The 27,950-nt window shown below is 39.4% G+C and overlaps 1 protein-coding gene across 1 annotated transcript; it reads left to right on the top strand.

Annotated features, from left to right (window-relative positions):
* On the top strand, window positions 1–23,813 carry MYCT1 (MYC target 1). Its single transcript, XM_069010649.1, has 2 exons — window positions 1–250; window positions 20,808–23,813. Exons 1-2 carry the CDS (start codon window positions 1–3, stop codon window positions 21,338–21,340), a joined length of 783 nt encoding a protein of 260 aa, XP_068866750.1. The 3' UTR covers window positions 21,341–23,813.
* Window positions 23,814–27,950: the final 4,137 nt, after the last annotated feature.

The following is a 27,950-nucleotide window of genomic DNA, read 5'->3' as shown; positions in this document are numbered from 1 at the left end:
ATGTGGTGTTCCAAGATAAGGCAAGCACTTACTAATTCGAGTCCACAAGCAGGAAATGTGATACATCCATTTCCTTTCAGGCAAACAACACAGTTCTGTGGCAGCACAAAAGCTTTGCTTCTAGTGCAAAATTTCAAACCTTCAGAAAACTATTGCTCCTCTGTGGACATACCATTCTGTATTTGCTATTTGGATGTTATGGATAAGAACAGTACTTTTCCTCCAATCACATGGCCACCAAAGTTTTGGGGTAAGGATATCGGGTTTTTTTCTAGAATATTACTAAAGTAGATGCAGATATTTGTTGTTGATTGCCTTAAAAAATACCTCGATATAATTTCAAGCCTCATGTTGGATGCAAAGAGTAATGAATAGATTTTGTATTTCCTGCAGTGATAAGACTGTTTTCCAAATGTTTCTTCAACAAAATTTTATCGTGTTTTTTAAATGGATCAAGACAGCAGGGGCTGCTGGGGCAAAATTGATTGTTCCAAAAAGTTAATTACTGAAGTCAGTTGAAAAGGTGTCTATTGACTTCAGTCAATAGCCAGATCAGGTAGACATTCTCAACTGCTTAATGGATGTACCTACGCAGCAGACATGTTCTGTTTCATCTTTTGATGAAAATGGTGTAACAAAGGCTTAATGAGTTTCAACCTTTGGAATAAACTCTTATTCCCCCAGAATGAAAAGTTATTTGTAATTTATTGTGCTGCCTCATGGTGAGATTTTCCTTATTTTTTCTTCAATGTATATTTTGATTATTATCTATTATGGCTGTTTTCTTTCACCCAAATCTGGGAATAGTTGATAAACTGAAATGTATAGCGTGAGGTGGAAGTATATGTTACACTGAAATTCATTTAGGGTAATTAGATTAACTGATTTGATCTTAAAGGATTCTATGCAATTGCTGTGGAAAATCCCTCCAAAAAGCTCTATTGCTTGCTATGTTTAATATTAACATTTATTAGCAATCAGCTTAGAATGAATCACATATCTCATTTTCTCTATTATTCCTATTGAGCAATGATCCCTCCAAGAATCTGAACACTATTTAAAACTAAAATATAATATGCATCAGCAAAATAGGAATTCAGTTGCATAGGAGTGCCCCAGGAAAAGAGTGGAAAAAAACATACATGAGGATGGAAAGAAGTTCCTTTTTTTCTTGTCATGAGGAACAAGAATCTGTTGAATGCCATCTAAGCTTCCTGCAGTGACACATATATTTTCCTACTGAGAGACCACAAGAGACTCACTCAATTTTGTGTCTCAGGCCAAAGAGTGGGGTACTGATACTCAACGTCTTTGATAAATGTTTAGAGATTAACTGAGAAAAAATTACAGTTATTACTGTTTCAGAGTCTTTTGTCTGGAGGTTGTCTGCTGGACTCTGAAGAACAATCTTTTTTTTACAGTGAAGATGGGTGTAATTCTAAAATCGCTCTTTCAGAATAAAAACTTGCTGCATTTTACAACACAGAGCAGGACACACCTTAACTGTCTTAATGCTGAAAGGGCCAGCACCTCCTTTCATCCTCATTGCTCACCTTGCTTGCCAGGGACTGACATTGTGCCCAGCCCTGATCACATCCCATTTGCTTAGGCTCTGACAGCAGATGAACCTCAGAGCTTTGATTTTTGTGAGGAGCTTGCATGGTCCTTGAAAGGGAAGATGCCTCTTAGATTTTTCTTATTTTTCTTATAGATTTTAGAAGAGTGAATATAATTTTCTCTTCCTTTCCTGTAGGTATATCATATCAGTAGACTAGGAAGGGTGTGTGGAAACTGTTTCCACTGTGTGGAAACATCACTTAAAATGATAGAAATGTGTTTTCTGACATCCCTGAGATACATGACTTGAGGTAAAACTAAAACTACACGTAATAGATATAAATAAAATTTAGTTCTTAATTAAATAAGAGTGCAGTACTTGGAACCGATTTTTTAGAACACAGCTTACAGGGTATTTTCTAAGCCACCCACCATGTAGTACTGTGAGTGCTACTATGTTACCACGATGCATTCCTTCTCCATGCATGTGTGATTTCTCAGCATCTTCCATGGACTCAGCCAAAGTGTAAACTCCAACATTGCAAAGTTTTGCTGAGCATTATGCAAAGTTTTGCTGAGAGGGACTAAGTTTGTGAGAAAAAATCCATGTTGTAAAAATAGTCTAAGCAACTGTTCATAATGATATTTAATCTCTTACAGTTTTATAAACCATCTATTGTCTAACAGCTGGTTCCTTGTGCTGGAAAATATACAGGCATCCTGCTCTCTATAGCTGTCCAGTTTCCAGTGATAACTTCATACAATAGCTTCTTAAAGGCGACTCTAGGAATTTTAGAACAATGAACAAACTGAACTGTCCTCTGCTTATCTATGTGTGAGCACATATAAATCTTTTTACAATTGCTTTAGGCCAGTGGAAGTATGCCTTAACCAAGCTGTGTAGAGAAAAACAAGATATAAACACCTCAATATAAGTCATTCTGTGTGAGTTGTCTAAGTAGTCTAAACCCTCTCTTTCCTGCAAAGATCTTAAAAAATTATAAAGTTAGGAAAAAAATCAGTACACATTTTTTTCAAGCTCTGTGTACAATCAGTGACAAACTGGAGAGTCAAAAACAGTACAAGTGCTTAGCTGCAGACCTTGCCGGAATTCTTCTTTGAATTCAGATGTCACCATCATCAATCTGCAGTATTTTTGGGATGCTAAATTATGCAGTGAAGGAAAACAAACCAGCAAAAAAGTTGCTTTGCTGGCCTAAAATGAATTCTGCCAGGAAAAAAAATTAAACTGTTCTGTTTTAAATTAATGAGTTTATGATAGAACTCCTGGCCCTGACAGCAAATGTCCTCTGTGTAATGTATCATAAGCACAAAATTGGGATACTAACTCTCACATGGCTAGAGCTTTTTCCTACAACAGATTTCGCAAAATCATGTAGATATACATGTCTGTTTCAGATAAGTTGTCTGAGCTGCTGCCAGGATTCAGAAGCTCATTTCTATCAGGTGCCAGCTTTTGTGAAGCTATGTAACTGCTTCCCACCCTCCTTTGCAGTGGGAATCCATAGTATGGTACTTTGGAAGAGGTAAGAAGAGAAGCATTTAAAGCCAGCCCCTGCTGAACTTCAGCACTGCTGATATCACACTGGAACTGTAGACAGAGAGTCCGGATTGTATTTTTTATTACTAGTTTCAAAAGGAGGCTTAATAATAGCTGAGTGAGAAATTCAATGGGTATCAAATTCATGATACCCATTCAGCAACCAATAATCTTACTTTTTACTGTTTTAATATAGTCTTTATTGAGTTCATTTTGATTTATAAGATAACAGTGGGAGCAAAGATGTTTCCAGTTAAACCGGGAGTGCATTTCTTGTAATTCCTAAAAGTATTTTCAGTTGTTCACAAGTAAATACAATAAATGTCTTCAAGACAATCCTATTTCTTCAGCATAGATAGCAATATAATTTCATATCAGGAAATTTAATTTAAATAGTGCATTTGATCAATGTGACAGCAGCAGAGACAAAAAGTGTAAGCAGATTTTAATCAACATTAACTTAGATCCCTAGACTATCCTTCAGTCAAGTTTTACTCAAGTGCCTATTTAAAATGCAACCTCAAAATTTAATACCTTAAAAAAAATTAAGGACCATTTTTCTTTTCTTGAATCAGAATCCAGGGTGTTATTTGTTTGGTGTGTGGAAATAATGCCATATATCAGCTGGCTTCCAGCATTTTGAGATTGCAAACTGCTTGGCACATACTATAGGCACTATTGCTTGTCTTCATAAGATACAAATGCAGCCATGTTTTTAAATGTATCAGATTTTGCCTTGTCTCTCCCTCAACCCACTTGTCTTCTCTTCATTAAAATGCATCTGTTTGTTTGAAAGTCAGACTATGTGCTCTGCTGGAAAAGATGGCATTAGAGAGGAGCTGTGTTTATCGTGTTACTGGTGTGGCCATAATCATGGTTAAGGACTGTGTGTCATTCTCTTTATGAAATGGAGTAATACTTGTGAAGGGGAGCTCTGACACAATCAGTGACACAGCTGCTCAACACTGCAAAGAGCAGCCTAGAAAGCCATGGGACATGATTCCTCTTCTGGGATCCTTCACAGGTGGCAATCATGGCAGAGTAGAAGCACAAGAAACAGATCCAGATTTCTTTGCAAGTAGGAAAAGCAGCATTTGTGGGGGCCAGTGGGGTGACCAGGTTAAGCCTCTTGGCTTACACTCGGATGTCTATGTCAGCACATTCCAGCATACCCACTGGGTGGTCTCTCCTCATTCCCTTTGCTCTGGTTCATACACTTTGTACACTTTCCATTCAAACTTCAGCAGCAACAAACACTCCGGGAGCTGCCTCACCTTTCCTGCTGGAGATGTGCACACAGAAGGACTACAGTTTGGAGCCAGCTGTGGAGCACTTGACAGCAGATGTAGCAGTGGTATCTTCTTACAAGCCACTGCTGTTCCTAGTTTGATGACTGGAAAAGACCAGCATCTTTGAACCAGAGCTCCCCAGAGGGCCTTTATCCTGGTAGTCCTGGAATTGCTAATAGGGCAGAGGATTTCAATAAGCTGACAATGCAATTCCTTTCCTGATAGAAAGGAGGAAGTAAAGTTGTGACATAAAAAGACTTACAGATGATTTAGTCCATTGAAGGTTTTTTCTTAGTAGAGAAACACTTCAGGGTTGAAGTGGAAAAAAGAGGGAGGAAAGAGCAACAAAATTAGAGCTTTGGATTCAGGTGATCTATCAACCTCAATGCTGCATTTCCTGAATTGTTATTATTCTTCCCCTACAGTCTCTTTTCTCCCTTTCCAAAATTTTGCCCTAGTGTGTGTATTCTTCCTGGTATTTTAACTCATGACAGTGAGCCAAAATAGAGCAAGGTGATTGCAGACACTGTATCACCCAGAGTTTTTCCTTGCAGTTTGTCTCTTTTGTTTTGTCAACTCTCTGTGATTTGGAAAATGCCAGTAATTTTAAAAATGCAGTATTTGGCAGCATATCACACATCATAAGGAATTCATAGCACAAGGAATAAATCTCTTCACAGGAGATATAATCTCTTTCTTCAGAGTCTTTGGGTTAGATCACTGATGCCTGAAAAAGCTTGGAAATGGGATGTGAAAAAATGAGCTTCTTCCTTTTGAAATTACTGTGCTGGAATCAGATGACTTCAGACTTTGCAGGCTCCTGTTGTTGGAAGCAGCCTCAACAGGAGAACAGAGAGAGGAAGGCAAAATGCTTTCTTTCAACCCCATCATGCAGTCTTGTTCTAGTGTTTTAGAGAATAATTCCTAACAGTGATTATCCAAAATAATCAGACTCTCCAAAATAATAGGTACTCTTCAGAAAATGGAGACCTAAAATAAGGATAGAGCCTTTTTGTGAGCGAATTTGAGTTTTGCCATGACCCAAAACAATACACTGTATTTTTTATGTCTAAGTAAGCAGTTCTTCATTCATAGTACTACTGGGAACAATAAATGAAAATTACATTCCAGTAAAAACTGACATTGCCAATTTTTAATTTCTTTAACCTCATTGCCTTTTAGCACTTAGTTAAAACATTACACCAAAAAATATAGAAAAATATGCAAAAGATACAATTACCCAATAAGAATAAAAATTAAAAGCAAATCAAATTAATCAGTACATGGTGAATAGGAGGGAAAGGAGCAGAATGGCCTAAACAAATGTTATCAGAGGAGGGAATGAACCATATTGAGTTGGTCAAGTCAGACATATCTGAAAGGATATATCTGAGTTTGTTGGTCAGGAGCCTGTACTAAAACCTTTCCTGTGTCACAGCCAGCCATATATATATATGTAAAATGCAGTCTGCACACTGAATCTGCAGCTCCCCATCTGGCATACACTGACAATATCCACAGCAACCACTTTCCTGCTCGAATTTCCCAGAGTGCTTTATCAAGCACTACTTTAATAAGTCTGCTTAAAGCTTGAATCTCTGAATCTGGATTCCGTCTCATCAGGGTTACTGATCCACAGCTCAGGACTTGCAACTCAGGGTTTTACCTTGTGATCTATGATATTTAGGGGCTTGAATCATTGAGCAGACATTGAGTAGTGCCCATAATGATGGAGCTGATATGAGAGCCAATTGTGTGTGAAAAAACCTTTCTTCTGACTTCTCATCTATATTTTCCAATCAAATAAATGGCTCATACTTTCAGATTTGCTATTATAAATTTTCTAGAGTCGTTGTTGTTCTTTAGTGCTTGTTTAACCTTCCATCTTCTGACTAATATTTTCTCTTTTACTCATTCAAGATGGAGCCTTTAAAAAAGGCAAAAGTTGTCCATGACTAAAACTACCTTTCTGTACTCTTATGTCTTCTAATAACAAAGAGCTGCTTCTTTTATTCCTATTTCACAGCCAAGTAAATCTACTGATGGTAGAAAAAGAGCTTGTTTTGAAGAGTGTATAATGGAAATGCCCTCCTCATTGGCTTATTCTAGTATCAGTCAGTGGCATGGGAATTTGGGCAACCCCCAGTAAAAGTAGTCTAACATAAAACAGTAAATAATAAGGTGGGATGCATTTCCTAGTTTAGTCAGAAAGCTCTCAGAATTCACTACATAAAGTGGCCAGGAAAACTGGCTGAAAAATACAGCCTTGTTTCTTAGCCCTGAAGATATTGATCAGATGGACTGATTAGAGCACCATTTCCTTAAAATACGTGCAACATATGTGAGCAGTGTGGGTGCATGACACATGGTGTAGTGCAGAAAGAAGTAGAGAATGTCTATGCACCTTTGTGTCAGTCTGGTATGGACAAACCATGTCCTTGGGGCTGCAGATTTCCAGTTCTGTCAAATAACACACCCGCAAGCATACCTTGCGTAGCGGATGTGTAGCCGTGTTGAGTAAACGCAATGGTGACACAAAGCCTTCTCACACCCCTCCTACAAGAAATTTTTATCAACTTTGAAATGTGTTCATCAGACTCCTGAGGCAGGGTTCCTAACATGGAGAAAAATACCTTTACTCTTCCCTAATTCATTGAGAAGCTAGAATTGTCTTATTTTCCTATGGGCAACGTGAACTTAGAAAAAGCAGGATTCCCTTAAATATGTTTTTGGAAATAGGCATACTGGAAGGCAGATTTTTAGTTGGGTTTCTGGGAGAGAAGATAGATGGCACCACCATATTTCAGACCCCTACTTGAAAACCAAAGAGAATTTCCCTGTGCTGCTTAGTAAGGACATTCACAAGAGAAAGGCGATGAGGTAAAATGTGACACATGATCAGATAGAAAGACAGCTCTGGCTTTGCAAATGTTTCCTGTAAACACACTGAGTATTTCAAGTAGATTTATCTGAGAAGCAGATGTACAACACAGATATAAATTATGATGCATTTAAACAATACTATGAAACACAATGAGATCTTTACACTAATGTTACATCCTTGAAATGCTTCCCTTCTTATTCTTATTATTCTTATTCCCTTCTTATTATTATAATATTATTATTATTGTTATTATTCCCTTCTTATTACCAGCTTTAAATCTAGAGTATCTACATATTCTCCTTCCTGCTCTTCACTGAAATGTTACATGATGCCACAAATTTAATAGTGAAGCCATATTTCCAGATTACTTAACCAAATATTTAACTTGAATGGGTAACCTGCTTCATATGGATGAAGAACAATTGCAATGTCCCTGCATGGTGAATGTGCAGAAATGAGGACTATGAAAATCCCATACATCTCAGCAGAGTTTTAGGATAGGGACCAGTTTTGCTTTTGTTAAAAATGTCGCACACTGTTATGTCAGAGCCTGGGAACACAGCAAAACCAAATAATGTCAGCACCAGTAAAACTCAGCTTCACCTATGTAAGAGCTGAGACAGACTTTTCCCCTCTTGGAGAGGGCTGTAGGATTGTGCATTCTCACAGGCCCCGCAGCATCCGAGTAACTTTTGCTGCATGGCCTCCAGAGCTACAGATATTTCAGTTGCTTTCTTTTCCACTTCAGATGAGATACTGATCTGCATGACAATCCTGTGATAGAGATATAAAAAGAATCCCATAACTAAATAACTTCTCAAGTGATCAAGTAGTCTGAAGCCGATTTAAGTAAGCCACATAATTTGAACCATGAACATGGTAGTCAGAAGACTTCTAGGGCAAGTGACACCCACACACACCACCTTTCCTCTGCTTGAACCTGTTAAGACCTCTACAAGGAAAAGTCCTATCTATCAGGTCAAGATCACCAGAAGATCTTCCCCTTTCCACTTCCCCTGAGCTGACTTGGGATGTGTCACAAGGCAGCAGCAGAGCAGCCCAGGGCAGTGACTCAAAGAAGACACAGCTGTCATATAAATAGTGGTAATACCGAGAGCAATGGCAACAAGGGTGTGGGTTTAACTGAAGGAAGATAACAGACAGCATGTGATGATGAGGCATTAGCAATGGCAGCAACTGCATTTGAACATCAGCTCTTCAGTGGCAGCATGACAGAAGAGAATCTTATTCTTTTGTAACACTCAGGGTTCCTGGCTCCTCATCTGAAGTCCTCCAGAAATATTCTCATAACAAAAAAGAAATAAATCCATGACCTGTTATGTAATTAAAAAGGAAGGCATTGCTCATCTTCCCCTTCTCAGCTTCAAGATGTACCATGTTTCTGTTCCCCCTCAGCTGTGTTTGGGAAGAGCTGATCTGTATGCAGCTTCTCAGTTGGATTTCTTATGCACGTGGCAGTACTGTTTGTTGGAGTGGCCATGTCCTTTTGCTTCAAAAATCATATACTGTCTTCTGAAGGGGAAAAATTATCAAACTATCCCAAATCTAATATCATTATGCTTATTTTTTTATCAGTAAAATAAAAGATTTGATGAACACCTGAACATTTTTGCCTCCATTACTGAAGCGAAGGGGAGCATAACAATAGTCAGATATTGAGAAAGTCTGACTTAGAGAGGCTTAGATTGAAAAAGTTAATATGTAAATGCATTCCAAGATTTTATGTGCCAGCCTTTCAGAGAGATAAAAGGAGATACTAATGAGGAACTTATTTTTTTCTTTGCCCTTATTCTGGCAAGCCCAAAGAAAAGAGTATTATTACTGTAGTTGGATGAAAGCAACAAACTATGTCACAAAGAGACCAGTCTTATTCTTGCATTCTGTCTATTCGGAGCACGATTTCTTCCTTGTATATAAATTATTCTTTTAAAGTGAGTTTCTCATCCTCAGGCTGTGTTTTGTGGCATCCTAATTATTACTTTCCTGCTTTCCCCACCCCACTATATAGCCATTGATTTATCAAATGCTTCACCATCTTTAGCAGGAAGGACACAAATCAGAGGTAGTACAAAGAAAAGGCAAAGTTTCTTTAGAATATTATTTAAATAATAATCAAGCACACAGCATACACACATTTTAACAATTACACCTGCGTTATTGACTAAGTATATGGTGCTGCTCGTTGTTACAAGAGCTGTCACAAGCATCATTCTTTATCCACCAAATACAGAAATCTGGTCCTTAGGACACAAAGTATATTTCTTCCCTCAAGCACTACACTAGGGAATGTGTTGGCATGTGAAACTGTCACATAACCAAGGCACCTTAGGGCTGTGCTTTCTCCCCAGGACAAACGTCCTGTGCCTGCATGGTCACCTGCTAGAGCCTAACAGTGTTCATACTCACATGAGCTGGTCTCAGCACACTGTGGGTGCCATGGTTCTGCCTCAGTTCTTCTTGTAGAACTTATTGAAGGAAAATGCTCTGTATTTATACACAACACCCAATTCTACCATTTCAATTTATTTGCAGAAGAAAATTAATTCCCTGTTTCAAACATTTACATTCACAATCCAGCATCCTAACACACACTTATGACATGTTTGACCATTTAACTGACATCTGTTGATTCTAAACCTTTTGCTTTTAAAAATTATGTTGCATTGGTACCATCTCTCAGTTATACAGGGTAATGGAAGATGAATCAACCAAGCAGACATGTGACTTCTGTGGGAAGTGCCTAAGTTATGCAGGCAAAATATAAGTAAAGAAGGAAGCCATTGATGGTTCTGTTAATTGAGAAGTGTAGGAATCTCTGGGCAAGCAGGACGTGGACCAGGTTGGTGCCTCCCAGATGCCACTGGCTCATATGGGACAAGCACCAATGCCCCACTTCATACTTAGTCTCCAGCCTGGATCATCTGTCCTGGATCAAGAAGAGCTGACTAATACTCCAGATCAGCAATCCATTCATTTAGAAATGATGTTAGCATTTATTAGCTTGTGGTTTTGATTCTTATGACTGCTACTTAATTGGGTCTCCTAGCCCACACTGATACAGGTATTCATAGAAATATTTGGTGCAATCTCCCAAATAGATTGATGTTCACCCAGGAGGTACTGGGACAAAGAAAGATCAGTTTTTGGACTTCAGGTAACTAACTGAAGAGTACAGTACTGCCACATATAAACACACTTCTGTGTTCTCAAAATGCTCACTATTATAGCTGTTTCCAGATGAAGACATGGAGCAGAAGATTTTTTACATTATTGGATGTAGCTCAGCTATTTGTGCAGTGAAAAATATACAGATCACTATTCCTGCTCCTTGAAAACTTGTTTATTGAATACTTCAGAAGAGTATTCAGCAAAGTTCACAAACAACTTTTCCAAACAACCTTTACATGGTGTGCATTTAAAATGGAGAGTAAGAGTTATGGAGCTGTAAAGGGAAGATTGCTCCTCTCCTGGGAAACAGCTGAACAGGTTGCAGGGGGAGAGGGAGGGAGATTGCACTGCCAAAAGCAAGGAGCAGGAACAAGGTCTTGCCTCTCAGGTGAAGGAAAGAGACTCTTGAGACTCAGAGGGACACATGCAGAGTTTGCAGCACTTACTACAAGCACTGCAAGCATTGGGAGTCTCTGTGTACAGGACACATTGGGAAGGCTGAAATGACACATTTCTTTTCTAGTATAGCTAGAGTGTGCTTTCTCATTCTGAATCTTTTAAAATATTCTTCTCTATATTCTTACAAGACCTGGGCTTCCAGTATACTTCCTGGCTTTTGTGGACAAGCTCCACCTGAAGATCTGTCTGGGTCAGGCACTGATAACAGAATCACTCTGGTGGGACTATATATATATATATATATATATATATACATTCCCCACCCCACGTTCTTCCCAACAACCCCAAATCCTTGTGCTTTGTTCTACCTCTGGATGTCTTCTTTTTTCTTAAATGTAGGCTATATGTTTCAGTATTTCATCCTTAATTTTAAGAATTTTAGAAAATTCTGCTTAATTTTAAGGTTTCACTCCAGTCACTCATGATCTGTCCATTTATGAGATTACTTATTCTCAGGTGTAAATTATTTTTATCAATTAAGTAATAACTATAATGTCACATTGCACCATGTCAGATTGTAATTTAGTGTTTGATTTAGGTTCATACAGAGGCCATATAGCTTAGGTCTGGTTTTGTGAGGTGGGTAAGAATGCCTGGCCAGAGGATTGCTTGCTGCACATGAAGAAAAGATAAAATTCTATTACTGCTTTTGTTATGCATTAGGAATCACAATGAAACCACATGGTAACAAAGTTTTTTTGTCTGTCTGCCTGAAGGAATCTTTGCTTTGTTTCACATAGTTGTGCCAAAGGCACTAAATTAAACATGCTGACATCTCTTAGATGTTTCCTTCTGCTTTTTACCATTACTCTTTATTTGTCATTCCAGTAAAAATCAACTGCCAGTATTATCAAGGGAACATCATTAACTCTGAGTTGATTTGTGGGATATTGAGATGGCATATTCCACTCCTCTGGGTTTTTATCACAATGGATTATGGTATTAGTAATCAAAGCCAATGTACTCTGGTGCATGGAGACCAGTCTGGACACCACTACGGATGTCAATAAATATGAATTTAAGAGCAGACTTAGGCTTATGCTTCTCCATGATCACAGATACTTCCAGAAAGCTACAAAGCTGTACAAGTTTATAAGTTTAAGATTCTGAACAATTCCGCTGTGCCTCGGTTTACTTCACTTTCAAAGCCTCTGCAAAATGCTAGTCCTATGTGTTTATGGCAATGAAATTCAAAATTTTTCTGGTTTTTTGAGGTAGTATGAACGTCTCTGTAATCTTCCATTGGAATGTTTCTCTCTAGCTTTTTCTAACTCCCTGTTTTACTAGAACGAAGGTAGTTTCTGCATAGTTTCGATTTCCAGAATCAGTTTCCAGCAGAGGGCAATCTTGCTCCTAGATAGGTTCCTCATTTGTGAAGGTAACCCTCTGATGAACAACCAGCCCCTCTGCATTTCAAAAAGAGTATTGATCCAAAAGCACGGAATGCCTTTTTTTTTTTTTTTTTTTTTCAACTTGTCTTTTAATTAATATTTTTTCAGATGCTTCTGGAGCCCATTTGCTTACCTGATCAAAGAATATCTTAAAAACTGCACAAAATGACGTGAGCATGGTCCTTGAGCTGTCATTTGTTCTACCTTCTTTTTTCAAGACAGGATTAACTATATGACAACTCCTGACTGATACTGCTTTTTAAAATCTTTACTGGGGGTAGGTGCACTACATGCCTGGACTGTCTATTCTAGTTCTTACCTGTCCTCATAGATAGAAACAGATTTTTAAATTCCTTTCTTTTATTTTAAACCCAGAACTTCTTATTTTATCTGTTGTGGACATAAAAAAAAAAACCCTGTTAAGTTATTAGGTGAAGTGGGAGAATTACCCTCTGTTGCTGCAGGAAATCTCACAGTAGTACAGGCTGCATAAAACATCCCTTTAGCAAGTTTGTGTCTGAAAGCAGAGGTCTGATATTTCTGGCAGCATAACTATGCCCTTTATTAGTTCTTATGTCCTTCACGGTCTGCTTTTCCTTCACCTTTTTTCCCCCCACAGATTCTGTTTTCCAGATGTCCCTGTTGTTGCCTCTTCATTTTCTGGACATCTCAACTACCTGAACTGTAGCCTGTCACTCTCAGTTATCTCACAAGAGTCATGTGTGAAGTTTCTTGAAGTTTTGCCATGACTAAGATCACAGCTGGTTGATATTACGCAGCAACTGATTCATCCACCCAACTGAATCATGGACTGCCTACAAATGATTAACTAGAGGCTGTTTTGCTAACACAATTAGCTGCAGTTGGGAAGATAGTAATACCAACACTTGTCAGATATAAACAAATTGCTTTTGTGAGCTCAGCATGACAACAGTAGCACAGGAATTGGCAACTGATACTAGCCCCAGCCTTCTTGGAGCTGGTAGAACCAGCATAATATTTCAAGTAGTTCAAATCACTTCAAGCCTTCTGTGGTGAGAGGAAGTGGTGGCTCTTTAGGCCCCAGGTATATTTCATTTCCAAACTCACTGCCTGGAATGCATGAGGAAAAGTAGCTGTAGCCTGTCCAGCTTGGAGATGTACATTTGCTATTGTTGAGGAATCCATTCAGTGCAGGTAGCTCTGGGTGCAGCTGCAGTGCCAGCTGCAGGTTGTGTTCTGGTGGGCAGGAGCCTGAGCCTGAGGCAAGAGCCCCTGACCTGCTGACCCTTTGCAAAACAAAGGGCCCAGGGACCTGTGGTCCTGCCAGGGGACCGGACGCTCAGGTGCTCAGAGGCAGCAGGAGCCAAGCACCCCAAATTTTCCCTCCCTTGGACTGTGAGGGAATAAAAGCCCAGAGGTTCCTTTGTTCAGGGTCCCTTCTTGGAGGCACCAGCTTGAGCTATTATTCTCTCATTTAGTTATTGGACCATGATTAAATTATTTTAAGGATCTGGACATGTGAGACTCTGCTATGGGGTTGAGCTGGTAAGGAAACCTGGTCTGACTGTGTGTGGGGGGGGGGGGGGGGTGTACCTGTGAAAGGGCTTCTGTCCCAGCTCAGGTGGTGTGTCACTGCCAGACTGGCTCCTGTATGGTGAGACAAGGAGGTTTCCTTGAGACTATAGCTTTTAGGAAGTTGCTACGAATTTGTTCAAACTCTGATGGGCCCAGTCTGGTTTTGCACAGAAGAGACTGTGCTACGATCACCTGCTAATGACTTAGCTGAACCTCACTTGAAACCTGAGACACTGAGACGCCTCTAAAATAGTGTCTGAACCATTATTACTTTCAGGTTTAACAGTTCTATAATTTGTAGACTGCAATTCATGCTTTAATACACTAGCTGGTGCTCTGTACTAAGCTGTGCAATGTATGTGTAAGGTATGAATTGCCACACTGGTTGGTATGCATTTTATACCCGCTTTTCTCACTGAGCTTTCATTTTGGGAAAAGATCATCTTACTACAAAAAGGCTGAGCCGATTTTTTCATGTTTGAGATCAAACCCTCTACTAGTTATCAAGGCTTTTCAGCTTTGGGGTAAGGCAAGCTGAAGTTGTTTGTGAAAATGTGTGTTCACAGAGGGAGAGGAATGATAACTAACTTAAACAAGGTTTGAGTAACTGGCATATGGCATCACATAAAAGAGAGAGAGCTAGCAAAAATGTGAGAAGGAAAGGAATAAAATGGAAATAAATTTAGAATTCTAAAATTTTGTTTGAAAATGTAATAATAACTCTCTTCCACTATATGTCACAGTGGTATGTTCTGATACTTCTCATTGCTAATGCAGCTGAAATCAATTATTTGTATGTTTTACATCTGAGCTTGCTGGAGTCCCCATGGTATAGAATTTGCACGTCAGATGCACAATGTCTCATGCTAGTTTGGGGCAGGTGGAAAAAAGAAAAATAGGAAAATTACTCTCAGATGTTTAAGTAAATGAACAGTCTTGCTCCAATGTAGTATGAGTAAAATGTCTCTATAGAAAGCTGAGTTTAAATGCTGAACAATGCCATTCTTGGGTGACAAGCTACCTTACCACTTCTAATAACTTTAAAATAAAACTTCTCTTGTGGCCTAGCAATGGCACTCCCCACTCTAGTGTCCACCCCCAAGACTCTCCCAAACCAGACTCCGTTTGCTCACTCTCCTGCACCTTCCCCTTCCAATTCCCTCTCCAGGGGTGGAGTTGAGAATTGGATGCACAAAATTGTGAAAATTGTGGGTTGAGATAAGAACAATTTACTGGAAACAGCAACGAGATAAGAAAACAAACAGTAACACCAACAATAGTAATAACAAAAGTATATAAAAAGTGGATGATTTACATATAAAAAAAACAAACCTCAGTGCAACATGGCATGATCCAGAGACAGTGAACCAACAGGTTCCCTACCCTGCCACGCTTTTTGTCCCACCTGAAGCCACACCCTTCTTCCTGGAGGCGAGAGTCCCTTACTTCCACCCTATGGTATAGAATAACAGCCCAGATGTGCACACACAGCTCCAGGCTCTGCCTCCTCATGGCTATTGCAGAAAAATTAACTCTGTGCTGGTGAAAACCAAGAAAACTGCTTAATTTTTACTCTTTGAATGAAACAAGAACAATGCAATAACAATCGCTACAAAGAAAAAAAATTAATAGCTCCAAAACACAAAAATTGCAATATTTGAAAGTCACCTACTAGAAATCAAATCAGATGTGTAGGTATCACTCCAGCCTGTGGATGTTTTCTGACTTCTTGTGCTTAGCAATAAAATGAGCAGAACAGATGCTTAGAAAACTGAGTGGTTCTTTATTTGCTTTATTAGTTAATGTCGGCCAAGATGCAGTTCAAATTCATCATATGTGCACAGCTTGACTAAAAGATGCTTTTCCATTTATCTTTCCCTTGCATTCAGTGCTTTCTCCTGTCTTCCTCCACCTCACCCTGGTTCATGATCTGAGATGCTGTCATTGAAAGTGCTGCTTACATGATTTTGTAAGGTACTACTATCCCATCATGGCCAGCTGTAAAGTTTATATAAATAAATAAATAAATATAAATGTATATATCTGTGAGCATGGGGGAAGGAAGACCCTGTGCCCACCTTAATTTAACACCTTTGGGAACTTACCGTAAGGGTATAGGAAATATACAAGCCCCAAGGGTTTTCTGAGGTCAAGGAACAAAATCCTATTGCAGCTTATTGCAGCCAGAGCTGAGGGCAAGAGAGACATTTCTTGGGAAAATGAATCCCCAGTGCAAATGTGTTTTGAATTCAAAGGGATGACTGATGTTGTCCATACAAATTAAAGGAAATGAAACTCACAGAAGTAAGAGGTTGACCTAGTTTGTCTGCAAGCATTCTGCAAGCATTCTGCAAGCCTATATGATAGAGGTGGGACACTCTATCACAAAAAGCAAATCTACTTTATGAAGATTTTGGGTATTTCAGGGATTGCTGAGTCTAGATAGGGATTATGTTGCTATTTTTTGGTGAGGTATACCCCAAAGTGAGGAAGAAGAAAACATAGTCCACTTCTGAGAGGACTTACAGATTGGTATGAGCCATCTTTGGTTGACCCTCCTTCAGATATCCAGGCCAGATGGGAAGAAATTGTTTCAGGGTCAAGTGCTAGGAAAAACATCTTATCAGCCAGTTTATTATCTTTAAAAATAACATGCCTAAATTTCTCCAGTGTGGATTTTGTAAAGCGATAAGCACTTGCTTGAGGTTATTGATTTGATAGGATATTTGCTATCACTTCATATGTACAGTTCATGAGAAGTTATGAAATCCTTAAAGAAAGCTTCAACGACCAAGAAAATGTTTTGCACAGCAGATGCAATAATCTGCTGTACAAATGTGTATCACCGTGTTTCCCTAACACTGTATGCAGAAACAAGAGAGGAGGGAACACAGAGACTTAAAAAGAAATTGCATGATCTGGATAGATGCTGAACTGACAAAGGTGCTGACATGATCTTCAGATCTGGGGGTAACACTCAGAAGTTATGGGTGTTACTGTGGGTTCTGAAATGCCTTGGTCATGTTGGAAGTGCCGCAGATAGAAAGGTAAAGTGGCTAAAATATCCAGTTGCTTTTTAACCTTAGCCTTTCATTTCTGGCTTTGTACCTCAAAGTCTCTCCTGCATTGTTGACAAAAACCTTTGTCCTTCATCTCAGCTGGTGTTAGAGGTGAGAGTGGAGAATTGACTGAAGTGAGCTAACAAATCTTTTCAGCTGTGGCATAATGAAATAAAGCAGGCAGTGTGAGCAGCCTGAGAAACAGACAGATCAAAATATATTTAGAGGACCAGCACCTGGGTAGTTGTTGTTATTAGCAGCATGCCTAACTTATCCCCAGATCTTTGTTTTTACTATTTTCCCTGAAAGCAGAGGGCAGAATGACATGCACAGCTCTCAGAAAACCATAAGATATTACAATGGCCCCTTGGGAGACACCTTGTGTCAGTATCACTCTGACTCCCTGGAAGGCTAGTTCTGCTCTGGCACTGCCCAGATTAAGGAAGAGAAAAACAATTTGGTGAAGGCCAGCTGTTCCCCTCAAAATCCCAGGTGCAGCAAGTACCACTCCATCTTTGATCTTTTTCCCTGTTTGATAATATTTTCTCCGATGTACCTCAGGGCTGTGATAGCCGGATATTCTAAAGAGGAAAACAATGGGCATAAATTTACAATTCTACAATGTAAGTGTTTAGAACTGAATTACATTTTGGTGAAATTCATCCTCTGCAGGGAGTAAGCAAAGAGCAAGTTTGGCCCATTAGTGTGACCCACAGTTCCAACTGAAGTCAGTGATAATTTGGGAAGAGAAAAAAAATGAGATGTCTGCAACCAATGGGTCTAGTGATATTTCTGTAATAAGAACCAAGGGGGTTACATGTAGGTCCAAATGGAAAAGAGAGCATATGGAGTCCTGGCAACTGAAATAGGCAGTGTAAACCCAGCTGAGCTTCATCAGGGAATAATCTGACCCTCGATTTTTACATCATATATGGAGATAGAAAAATAAAAGAAATAAACAAGTTAAAGAAAGACATCATTATCCAAAGGGATAATTGTCTGTGCTGTACCTCCAGCACAGGGGAACAGCACGTGGGAAGGACTGAAGAGCTGCACTCAATACTTTTGTCAATTCCCTCATCTGCTTTTAACAGTGTGAAACTCTGGTCAGATTGTGCAGGTGGTGAAAATTATGGCTCGAGGGATGCAGGGACAAATCCTCACCATGGTGCATGGCAACCCCAGAGCCAGGTACACTTCAGCTTCTTGCTGTGCTTCTGCTTACGCTCGAGGCTGCTGAGCCCTGTGGAGATCCCCTTTGCCAGCTGAGAGCCCAAAGAGTTGCAGGGATATCGGGTGGCAGCACAGAGCCCTGTGCCTGGGGGATTCCTTGGCAGCCTCAAATATAATAAGCCAACAGGCATTTGAGCTGAAGTGCAGAAGAAATGAGCACAAGAAAGGATTAGTTCTTGCTCCACTTTCCAGTAGCCATGCAGGGACAGCAGTAGGGGTACGCAGACTGCAGCTCTAGTGCGTGGGAAGTGCTGTCTTCAGGACTCTCTCTGGGATTTATTCAACTGGAGGTCACCAAGTCCTGGCTCTCCCTTCCCACCTTTGGGAGTATGAGTAGGAACTTGCAGTAACATAATGTATTAAATGTATTAAAATGCCATAATAAGCTATTCCTGACCAAAAGGGGCACAATAAGTCCTGCAGTGTCTCTAAAGATGTTTTATAAAGAGCAGAATCACACTGGGTTTGTGAGAAGAAGGCTGCTTATAGCGATCTGATCTGAAGCCAAGAGTTGCAGTGCAGGATGCTGCCTGTGGGTTCTTGCAGAAAGCAGACTGGGCAGTCACCCTTTGTCTTTAGTGTGCCCAATCAAAAGTTTTTGAGTTATAGAAATGAGAGCTTAAAGAAAAATTGTCTTTTATGATCAAGTCTGAGACATCTTGGAATGAAAGGGCAACAAAGTGTTCCTGAGAGGGAGCAGTCCCCTGCAGCAATATCCAACGCATTATCCCTACCAATCATTATTTGAAAAGAATAATGTTATAAGCCTACCTGAAAGCAGAGGTTACAGGCCAGGAACAGTAGGATTGTGTAGCCTTCCAAGTATGAATCAGATCACTAGCCATTTTTCCCTAAAGGGAGAAAAGTAAGAAGATATATAAATAAGATAAAAATGACTACTTCTTAAAGTGCAATTAACCAATAATCATTTACATTTCTTCTGCTGGAAGCAAAGCTAATGTTTCTTTCCTCCCTCTGGAAGTGATCTGTCCTAAGTTTAAGGCTGACTTAAAAGAATCTGTTCCAGGCTGCCAATACTGGGGTGCTTTTGTCTGCAAGTCAGTCCTGCTGGCCCTGCCTGGCACCTCTCCTCTCTCTTGATGGTGTGCTGGCTGCTCTCCATAGACATCACTTGGGCTGCTCACTCTCCTTGCATCTTCAGCACCTGATTTGGCCAAGTCCCACAACTCAGATTCACTGTCATTATTCTGAGGTTTGGGAACGACTGTTTGTACAGCACCATAAATTCAGGGGAAACTCTTTAGCAGCTGCTAGAAAATTCTCAGCCTAGTCTCGTCTTGCCTTTTCGGGCCTCTAATGTCTGCATCCCAGTCCTGGAGTTGCTACCTTCTGCCTGGCACAGTGTTATCTGGCCTGCTCTTCAGTATGCTCTAGGAGTTACTCACCTTTCTCTATCTAATGAATATACTTGCCCTTTTAACAAAAATGCTTCACAAATATGATAGAACAGTACAGATAGAACAAATATGTTTCAAGGTGTCCCATGGATATTTCTTGCTTATTCCCTCTTTGCTCCACCAGTTGTCAACATAGTGCTCCTTCTCGTTTTAGATCCAAACTCATCTTGAATTTTGAGAAGATCTATAAATGTTTTGCATTCATTTCAGGCCTTATCCAGGATTACAAATGTATCTCTGAACTTTTTAGAACAGCAATAATGCTGGTGCTTGGTTGCAAACTGAGTGAAGTTTTCTCAAGCAACTGTCCTCTTCTTAGAAATATACAATGAAAAAATCACATCTCTCCATCCTGTGAAACCATGTGGGAGAGAAAACAATCCTAGCCACGGGTTTGTTTTTCTGTTTGTTTCTTTTCAGATCTTGCAATCCTTGAAAACTTTTCAAAAAGAGCTAGAAATTTACTTTTCTTAATGGCAGATTAATGCATCTTTAAATTGGGCATTGGGGATAGGACATATTCAAGAGACTTAGTATTACGAATGGCTATCTCCGACCATAATAATTTAGAATGTAGTCATTTACATTAATTACTATGAGGTTTTAAATGATCTGTTACTCAGCAGTAAAAGGTTGGGAAGTGTTCTCATGTTGTAATAAATACAGGGCTTACTCCGCTAAGAACATGGTGGAAGGTACATCACTGTTTTAATGGGTGAGTTTGCAAACACGTACACACAGAACATAAAGGTCTATAACAAGAAGGACAAATCTGCATAAATCCACACCTCCTATTGCCCACAGAAGGAAATACTTGGCAGTTTTATAACACTTGGAGCTGGTGGGTGGTTGATTCTGGGAAAAGCTAAAGGCTTTCCTTGCCTTGGTACTGAAACTGATATTAAATATAAGCTATTTTCTGGATGTCGAATTGTGCAAATTAAGCAAACAAGCAAAAAAACCAAAAACCAAAAAACAAACAAACAAACAAAAAAAACAAACAAACAAAAAAACACACAAACAAATGCCAAAACGCTGTATAGTAAGAGCACTCTGAACTGCTGTGTTTATGTTGTGAAGTTTATGTGTCACGAAGACCCAGGGGCTGGTTCATCTTTTAAGGAGGCTGGCATTTTAAATTAATTTTCTTGCAGGAATATCCTTCAGAGTTACTTCATTAACTTTGATATTAATTTTTGCTGTATTTCAGAGCAGATAACAATAGCCTTCACAGTGTCCATGGTGATTGGACTGGTGATTGGAGGAGTCATCTGGGCATTTTTCACCTGCTTGTCCCGTCGCAGAGCTAGTGCCCACATTTCCCAGGGGAGCCCCTCAGCCTTCAGCCGTCGGTCCAGACCTTCATCCCATGGCCACGCTGCCGGCAGGACTGGATTTTACCGCAACAGCAGCTGTGAGCGTCGGAGCAACCTCAGCCTGGCCAGCCTCACCTTCCAGCGGCAAGCCTCCTTGGAGCAGGCCAACTCTTTCCCCAGGAAGTCAAGCTTCCGTGCATCCACCTTCCACCCTTTTCTGCAGTGTCCTCCCCTCCCCGTGGAGACAAACAGTCAGCTGATTACCCTCACTCCCACAAACACCACCACAACCCTTGTGGGAAGCACCACCAACAGCTTGAGTCGACCTGAATTCCACTGGTCTAACAACAACCTCCGCATCTGCCACTCCACGCAAACCCCACCTCCCGCCTATGAAACCATCATAAAAGCTTTCCCAGACTCCTGAGCTTCGTCCTTGCTGCAAACACACATGTGCATTTTAGGAGGAACCTCAATTATCTCAACAATTTTCCGTGCATGATGAAGATCTCTGAGAAGTCTCCAGCTGCAGTTGCAGAGGGGACATACTTTGCCAAGAGGCATGTAGCAGTGATTTCATGGATCCCAACATCCCACTGTCTGAGAGATCACTTGTCTTTGCACTGCTGGCTTTTATTTACTGCTCTGTTGTATGCTTGCATATTTATAGTGTTATATCTTTAATTGCAGCCATTGTCTCTTTATTTTAGAGGGAAAAACGCTGCCACATAAAAACGAAATAATTTCTTGAAGAAACAAATGATACTAGAGATTACTGATATACACAGCACATCAATGCAAATTTCACTGTTCATTTTTTTTTTTTTTAAGAAGTTTTGATTTTACATGTTTTCCCAAGGATGTTACATTTTCAGAGAGTACCTCCCATTCCCCACCTTCTTGCTATAACCCCAGAAGAGCGTCAGTCTGAGGAACCTTAAATGCAAACCTCGTAGAGGATGCAGTCCTGGCTGCTACGGACATCCTGTTCTGTTGATTGCAAAGATCTGATCTGAAAAGACTCCATATTAGGGATGCTTGTTTAAAATTCCCCACAGTGTGGAAAAACATTGTGAAGTATATGAAGCTTCATGCAGAAAGTTTTGAACAACACACTAAATGCATGATAACAATTATAAAGAGTTTTCTGTACGCAGTCAGCAGAACAAGTAGTCACATTTTAATACCCAGTGAGGCTGTATGGGCAGAACTCCTCATGTTTCATTTTTCTAGTTCTGGTTATCCAGATAAGCAGTATGAATGACAACTATTTTTTAATTAAGTTTCCTGATTTCCTATGGGATTAGTCATTTCCTTATTTCAAATTGTTTTCCTCAAATTGTACCAGCATTTAAATCTTTCTTTTATTCACTGAAATCTTGTCTTTCACTAAAACAAGATTTCAGACATCTATGGCTGAATATTGGGATTATATAATGAATTGGGCTATGAAGATAAAGATGAAGTATTTAGTTGAGGCTTACATATATTCTTGACTTTTATATGTGTATCATGCCAAGCTAACCCCTGGCTTAGTAGAGACTAATTGCACTGATGTGACAAAATGTTCAGGATTTGGAAGTAACAGAGACAAATGGGACCCGAATGAAGTCTTATTGTATCAGTTTCCTGTTAAATATTTCATGTTCAAATTAAGGGTAAAGAATTTCCACAAGCAGAGGAGCTGTCCACACTCCACACTTGCAAATATGCCTGTTGTTTCTAAAAGAGGCTTGGGCAGCACTAGCCTCAGGACTCCTGATTCTGAGGGGCTTCTGTAGGGAGAAAGAGTTCTCGTCTGTCTTCTGGGAGGGACAAAGATTCAGCAGCTTCTGAGAATGGGCAAAATGTTTATCATCTTCCAGGTTTTCCAGGCTTTTGGAGATGGGCTGCATGCATCCCTTTGCTGAGCTCAACATCCCTCAGGAAGCATTGGCATTGATCTCTGAACCGCAGTATTCCAGCCCAATATTCATCCATTCGCAAATAATGCTACAAACATTGAGCTTACAAGCAATACTTACTGTAAACAACAAGTATTCCTTATTGTAAAGGCAAATTATTTTGCATTTATTTACTGACTGGATTTCATTGTTTCATTTTTAGTGTGCAACACATCTGGAGAGATGTATGTCATTGCTAGAAGAACAACCATTTACAGAGTTTACAGAGCATTCAATTCTAGACACTATGGGTTCTAGCACACCCAGAACTTGCTGATAAGACTGTTACACTGCATTTGGCTGATCACAAGCTACAGACTTAAAATAATAGTCCTCTGAAGGAAGAAAGAAAGAAAGTTATTTCATTCATTAATAATTTTTTTTTCATGTAGAGTTTTTCTCAGTCTGGTGAATATCATTGCATGCAAAAGTATGTTCAAAGTGTCCTTGCTATAGAGTAGGTGATGCAGCCTATTCTAACCTGCCTACAAAAAGTAGAATTCAAGCCTGCTCCCTTTGTTTAGAGGGTTTGATGGACTGTGGAAGAGAGAACTTACCAGCTTTGGACCCACTGTGCACCCAGCTGGCCAAAGCTGCTTGTCCCTTGAGAGTGAAATCATTTTAGATGAGTAAATTTTTACTTCTGGATTTTTAGTGCACATTACATTACAGTAGAACTTTCCACAGCATAATTATTACACAATTATTACTTGTATTACACTGTATTTAGTAAACAATGTAAAGAGGAAAGCTTAAATGTACTGTATTTTTTTGCTCCTGAAATCTGTACAGGATATCAAAACATTTCGTATATGCCCTGGATTAGGGAGACTAAAACCACAGATGTTTGATGCAGTATGACTGTCAGATGCCTAAAACTTGTTTTCACATCTGAAATAAATGTTTTCCAAGCATTCAGGAAGCTTCAGAATATGGAATAAAGTTAGATGCTATAAACTCAATCTCATGTTTTTTCTTAGCGATAAAAAAAGTGACTTGCATAAAAGATCCTTTAAAGGCAAGAGTATTATCTTTAATTATACAAGATGATACAGTTAGAAATGTGAATGAGGACTTGCTCCTGCCTTTGCTTCTGTGGGGAAACACCCCAAAACTGAAGATGCTATTTGAAGTCAGGGTCAGAATTTACCATATGAGAACACCTTCAAAGGATTACAAGTGAGAAGGTCTCTCACAACTAACAGTGCTTACAGGTATTAAATCCACTGGTTTATAAGTACTTCAGCTTCAATTCACATTGTGTTTGAGCAAACGCTTGCTTTAAGCAAAAGGGCAATCACTATAAGGTTCATGCTTAAATGGACTCATGCACATTTTATTGCATTACGACCAAAGCACACTGCACAGGATCAACCCCCAAATTAACTCTGGGATTCAGAAATCATTGTGTGTTCAATATGCAAAAAGATTATATTTGCTTAATGAAATCATCTTTTATTTCAATTTAAAATACTAGAAAGAAGAGCTGAATTTAAAAAGAAAAGTGTTCCTGCAGATTTAAAGATTTCAGAGCATTCACAAGCATGAATTAAACTTGACAATTATTTTGCATGTAATACAATTAAAATGGTGCTCCCAGAATCACATAGGGACTGATAGGTAGAACTTTGATCAACACCCAGATATCCTGACACCTTGTTCTGAGTAAGCAGAACTACTTCTCCTCTTCATAGAGAAGCACTTCCTGTTATTGTCCGTGTCCACAAAAAGAGTCACTCCAGTTATGAGTTCATATAGAAGGCAAAACTTGACAGCTCTTTGTTTGAGAATATTTATGTTCCATCTTATTTACAAAAGTAGCTCATGCTATATTCCTTGACCTTTCCCCACTGAAGAGCTGCTGATCACCTCTTCAGACAGCTACTGATTACCGTACTGTAACACACTGTAAATGCATGTGTTTTTGCCAAATCACATTTTTAGAGTTCACTTGTAATTTATCATGAAGTTTTTGAGCCATCTCAACGTCCATTCTTAAGTACAAACTGAAAACTCTGATTACTGGAAATATCCTCTTAGAGGTGAAATGACACATGCCAGATCCCTGATCTATAAGCATTTGATAAAATTAGGTGATGTCTATGATGCAGTACAGCTTCTGGAAAAAAAAAAAAAGAAAAGAAAGAAAGAGAATACTAATTGGAAATTTACCAAGTCCAGAGCAGACTAAAGAAAACAGCACTGATATAATTTCAAAATGCTGAGAATAGTACTTTAAACATACAAAGTCTTAAAACTCAGGGAAAATACCTGTATCTTCATTTGGGTCTCTTAATAAAAGTAAGTTTTCAAAGGGGTTGAATGTTTGGAGTTCCTGTATGACTTTGTTCGGATATTTCTGAATATCAAAAAGGATGACAAGATCCTAATCTCTTTTTCAGTCTAATATAATTATTGGCTACAATTTACTCAGGATTTTTCATCCAGCTGGACTAAAGAGTTCTGAGAAAACTACTTCAGCACTCAGTAGGTGAACTACTGCTGGCAGCAGCTCTTCTTGAAGCACACAAAGCAACAAACTGCCTCACACTGTAGCAGCTGCAACACCAGTGACTCCACTAAGGATTTCTGGCCTCACAGTGCCAGGTGGGGTCTGTGTATTATTCCGTGCTTTTGCCCTCAAACAGTTTGCAGGTTAAGGAAGCAACTTAGGAGGGGTCTGGTTTGTGTGTTTTGTTTCTGCTTTTGACTTCTGTGGAAGGTTTTGGCTTCCGTCAGATTTCTGACGACACTAGTGCATGACTGTGGCAACGCCTGATGGGCATGCACTGGATTGAGAAGCTATTTCAGTGAACATGTTTCCTGTCTGCATTCCCAGAGACATTCTGCATCAGAGACATGTTTTCATCTATTTAGCAGCAGAATCAAGTGATTGTGTGCTGAGGGCTGTGAAGGGGCAGTTGCCCTATTTTAGAGCAAGGAGCTCTTTTAAACAAGAGTAGCTTAATCATGAAAGGGATTACGCATAGTGATGGGACTGAGATAGCAGGAAATTGGATTTGCTGATTTAGGACATAACTGTCTGATGTGCCTATGACTAGGAACAGTACGGAAAGGCACTGGAATGCAAAATTATTCCTGTCTAGTTCATGTAGGACCTGCATCCATATCAATCCACTTTATTTTATAGCAGCATGTTGATGTGTACAAAGGAAGGATGCTGCTTCTCTCTTGTTCCAACTTAAGAAGAGCACAAATCACAGCTGGCAGTGATATTCATTTCTTTGACATGTATGGAGAAGTTGCTAATGATAAATTGCACATTGAAATAGGATGAATCCCCTAGACTGACCAGTCTAGGGCTTGAGCACATGGAGAGGCAAGCAGGAGTCTCATTTTCTGTCCATGTTTCTGTACTTTATATCCTGGTGATCTTTTAAAGTTGTTGTGTTTTTTTAATAGGAGGGACAAATTCCATTTAAACCTTTTCTAGACAGATTGTAGATTTTTTTTTTCTCCTTTAGTGCTTCTCCATTTAGTTCCATAGTAAGCTCTCTCTGTGGGTAAGCATGATGATAAAAATACACAAATCTTCACTCTATCCCATTCTTTTGTTGTTCTGCCAGAACTTTCTTACGCAGAAAATCACTTTGAGGAATTGATTGATTTGTGTGTGATAAGCTCTCTAGCTCTAGTTTGCCAGCATCAAAGGACTGATCTTTTTTTTTCCCTTTTTTTTTCCCTAATCCCTTGGGCAAATTTCATGGAAAGATACAGACACCTTTTTGTCAGTACTAAGTGGCAGACATCATTTAGCAAAATTTTGAATTGCCTTGCAAAATTCTCGTAACTCCATAACACATTAATTCATAATGCAGATATTTTGGATCATTTTGGGTAATATAAAACTTCTATAAAAACTTCTATAAAAATTCCTGCACGCACAAGAACATATTTTTTGGGTACTTACATATACACTAAATTAAATCTCTCAAAGCTTCTAAATGCTTCTAGGCATTGAATCACTTCTGAAAAGGAAACTGATCATTAAATATGTTTCTACATCATGTAATCATGATGAAATGATGTTTGAAATGTATTAGCTTAAAAAAAAATTAAACTGTCTCTGATAGACGAAAGCATTTTCAAATTTTTATCTCTTTCACCAATACATGGAACCTGCTCTAGGCCAGAGAGATATTCCCAGTAAAACCAAAAATATATGAGAGAATTAGAGCTGTGAAAGCTCAGTGTAGATTGACAGGATTCAACTAATCCAAATGCGTTGGAGAATGGCAGATTTACCATGACGTCGCAAAATAAGGCAACCGTGAGTGTGTTTAATATCCAGACAGTGTTCCTGAAAGACGCCTGAAATGGTCTTTCCTGATCATTCCCTGATCCATAACAAAGCATCTGCATCTGCATGCCTTCTCACAGACGTTTTATAGGTGTTGAGGGCTAGATGTCATCACATACCTTTAAGTGCATTTTCGCAGTTCACAGAGGTATTAATAGATGTTCCTGCTTCATTCAAAGCACCTGTAAGACATTAAATGGCTAGGTGATTTAAAAGCTGCTTCCAGTGCTGGGCATTACAAAGATTTAAAAATAAACCAAGAATGTTTCAGACAAACTTGTTGCGCTTGATGTTGTACTCAAAATCTGAGTCATTAGTGATCAAAGAGTTTCAAGTATAACTGTTTATTTAAAAGTACAACAGGACAGTTGTGCTGGTTTTGCCTGGGGTTGGTTAATTGTCTTCACAGTACTAGCATGGGGATATTTTTTGGATTTGTGCTGAACACAGGGCTGATAACAGAGATGTTTTTTGTTACTGCTGAGCACAGCTTACACAGAGCCAAGGCCTTTTCTGCTTTCATACTGCCATGTGGCAAGGATGCTGGGGGTGTACAGGAGGTTGGGAAGAGACACAGCCAGGACAGGTGCCCAAACTGACCAAGGGGATAATCCAGACCATATTGTATCATGCTCAGAATATAAAGTGGGGAGGAAAGGGGGATTTTTGGAGTGATGGCGTTTGTCTTCCCTAGTAACTCTTATCTGTGATGGGGTCCTGCCCTCCTGGGGATGCCTGCCCGTGGGAAGCAGTGGATTAATTCCCTGTTTTGC

This window comes from Aphelocoma coerulescens, chromosome 3, assembly GCF_041296385.1.
Source record: "Aphelocoma coerulescens isolate FSJ_1873_10779 chromosome 3, UR_Acoe_1.0, whole genome shotgun sequence".
NCBI lineage: Eukaryota > Metazoa > Chordata > Aves > Passeriformes > Corvidae > Aphelocoma > Aphelocoma coerulescens.
Note: the sequence above shows the minus strand (reverse complement) of the source record. Positions and strands in the feature narration are given on the sequence as shown.

Coding starts and splice junctions, on each gene's coding strand:
- MYCT1 (XM_069010649.1), top strand. CDS start 1: ATGTGGTGTTCCAAGATAAGGCAAGCACTTACTAATTCGAGTCCACAA. Junction 251..20,807: donor ATGGCCACCAAAGTTTTGGG/GTAAGGATATCG, acceptor GCTGTATTTCAG/AGCAGATAACAATAGCCTTC.